The 2,799-nt window shown below is 55.2% G+C and overlaps 1 protein-coding gene across 1 annotated transcript in view; it reads left to right on the top strand.

Annotated features, from left to right (window-relative positions):
- Nucleotides 1–2,400, top strand: part of URB1 (URB1 ribosome biogenesis factor) — a 65,045-nt gene extending 62,645 nt beyond the window's left edge. The window contains exons 38-39 of the mRNA XM_027101305.1: nt 4–537; nt 1,613–2,400. Of these exons, the coding sequence (XP_026957106.1) occupies nt 4–537; nt 1,613–1,794 (716 nt within the window). The 3' untranslated portion in view covers nt 1,795–2,400. The remainder of the gene's footprint in view (nt 1–3; nt 538–1,612) is intronic.
- The last annotated feature ends 399 nt before the right edge of the window (nt 2,401–2,799 follow it).

Genomic DNA, 2,799 nt, shown 5'->3' on the forward strand with positions numbered 1-2,799 from the left:
CAGCCCGAGCCAAAGGCCTCCGGGGCCGGAAGCGGAGGCCTGGGGAGGCCGAGGAGGAGGTGGACCCCAAGCTGCCGGCGTCCACCTTGGAGGCGTGCAGGGGCCTCCTGAGGTCCATCCTGACCCACTGGGGGCCCGTGTTTCCTGACCCCGAACCTGAGAGCGAAGGCCTAGGCCCCGTGGGCGCCGTCACCGTCCTGGTGGCCGGCTGGGTGCTGCGCTCCGCGGCCGCGAGCCCGCTCGGCCGGGTGGAGACGGCGGGCCTCCTGGGCTGGCTCAGGAACCGCATCTTGCCGCGGCCAGCGGTGGTGGCCGACCTCCTTCAGGACAGCGCCGTGGCGAGCGGCATGTTCAGGCTGTATAGCAGGTTCTGCGGCGCCGAGGGGCTGGCGGGGCCCGAGCAGAGCGCGGCCAGCCTCTTCAACGCCGTCATGCTGCAGCTGGGGGCGGCCCGCGGCCCCGCCGGGAGCCCCTACTGGCCGATACTCGAGGCCGTCCACCGCTCTTCTCTGAACGCGGAGGATGCAGCCACGCGAGGTAAGCCTGGTGCTCAGGTCGGAGGCTGAAGAAACGCGGGAGTGGGCCTGGGGTGGGGCGCATCTCCTGTTCCTTAGAGCCTGTCGTAAGCCTTTGGGGGCCCCTCTCCACGGTTCTGAGGATCGCGGAGAGGGCCACGGGGCCCTGAGTGTAGGGGGAGAGGAAATCTCTGCCTTTGCCTTCAGGTGAGAGAGACCTTTAGTGATGGTTTTGCTTACAGTGGAGAAAGGTGCTCACATCACAGCCTTGCGTCCCACCGGGACGCTCTGTTGCAGAGCAGTGGCTTCCCTAAGTTTCTATCGTTATTACCCACGTGAAGAGTTATGTTTCCTGTCATGGCCAGGTGTGTGTGTGTGTGTGTGTGTGTGTGTGTGTGTGTGTGTGTGTGTGTGTACATTCGAGCACACATGTGCACAAGAGCACACACATGCGCACACACACACACAAGTCACACAATTCATGTGCTTGGCGCTTAGCAGGTTCTTAATAAAGGTGTGACTGCACAGACGAGGGAACAGCAGAGGCTGTAGGAGGACAGGAGGGAGGCTGTGACCATGTACAGGTGACTCCTCCATCCGGGAGGGTGGACCCTTCACTGGGGGATGAGGGACACGACAGGGAGCAGGGAGGGGGGCGGGCCCACAGCGCAGCAGGTGAGCTCACCTGGTAGCCGGGGTGCCCTGCCCTCTCCTGTGGCCGCAGTCGGGGAATTGAATCTGGGCCTGTAAACCTTCTCACCTGTGCCACTGAGGGGATGATGGGAAGTGACTCCGGGCCGCTCCTCCCCAGCTTCGGTTGTGGTTCTTGGCCTGGGCGGTCAGCACCAAGGAAGAGGCTTGACTTGTAGTAACTTTTTTTTACATTTCACACACATTCATTCATCGCATGAAAAGATAATTTTAAAATGAACAAGAAAGGTTGACTTATAGTCAAGCAAAGGTGGAGTTAATTTATGGCAGTGCGCGCTCACTGCCGTCTGGGGCTTCGCACAGCCCTGGGCCCCTGTGCATGTGGGCGGGTGACTTGTTTTCTGACTGACCGGATTGCGTTCTAATGGCCTTGTCCCTTTCCTCAGCCACTGCTGCGTTCCTGGTGTCTCTGTACATTAAGGACGTCTGGCTGGGAGCCCAGCGGCCAGACACCCTCTTGACCCACGTCCGGATGGTCCTCGACGCCTCGGAGGACGGGGAAGGTGGTGACGAGGAGGCCGTCGTCAGGCTCTGCAAGGACATCGCGGCCGCGATCCCTGACACTTAACCCCCTGCGGCTGGCGCTTCTGGCTCCAGGCTCTAGGAGTCAGGTTGAGTCAAGGGTTTCCATGGAAGGCCTGCGAGATGACAAGCTCTGAATGTTGACCAGGTGTCCTGACAGGAAAAGTTGGCTTCATTTAACTGACTGATAAATAATAAGCTCAAGGGACCACGTGTGCAAAGCGGTCAGGGTTACAGTGGGCTTGGGGACCTTCGGGCCGTGAGCCCCAGTCAGCGAGGACCCTTCCTCTTAGGGGCTCATTGTTCCTCAAAGAAATACCACAAATCGAGGTGGCGCTTCTGAGTGTGTAAGGGGTTCATGGACTTTAAAGCCGAAGTGTCCAGAGATATATCAGGCAGAAGAGCAAGGAGAGAGACGTGTAAAGTTTGCCTTAAGGCTTTAAAACAAAGCTTTGTGGAACTTTTTGAATAAATAAGCCCTGCCAGTGTTAAGTTATTTTAGTAAATAAAAAGGATGTTACACTAAATCCTTAAAGTATGGAATTGTTTTGACTTCTGCTTTGGAAAGACAGCCTATATTTTTAAAACTTCTGTTTCAAAGGGGGATTTAGAATTTTATAACTTGTTAATAAACGTCTATTTTTGTTAGGTTTTTGTGTTTTGTTTAATTGATGTGATCACAGGCTCTTTTTATTCTACAGAGACCTGCATTTCAGAGGTCAGGATTTGACTTGTAAGATTCCTACATTAATTGATATTGTAGCTGACGAACGTTGACTATGAAGTTTCATGCGTTTCCCAGATAAAATTTGGTCCTGATCACTTAAAGCTCTGCATGTACCCTCCTGCACACCCAGGTAGGTGCCCAGGGGTCTGCTGGGCCCTCGTGCCACGTCAGCACACGCATTCCCTGTCTGCCACCTGGGAGGTGGCTGCTTATTTGCCCATACGATGTTTATTGCACTGGCAATGGCTTGGTTTCAGCTTAAACATTTACACTTTTGTCTCCTTCCAGTGTTGTTTAGACTCTTTTCAGGTTTGTTTTTTTTTT

This window comes from Aethalodelphis obliquidens, unplaced genomic scaffold, assembly GCF_003676395.1.
Source record: "Aethalodelphis obliquidens isolate GAN/ISIS:26980383/991018 unplaced genomic scaffold, ASM367639v1 scaffold1, whole genome shotgun sequence".
Taxonomy (NCBI): Eukaryota; Metazoa; Chordata; class Mammalia; order Artiodactyla; family Delphinidae; genus Aethalodelphis; species Aethalodelphis obliquidens.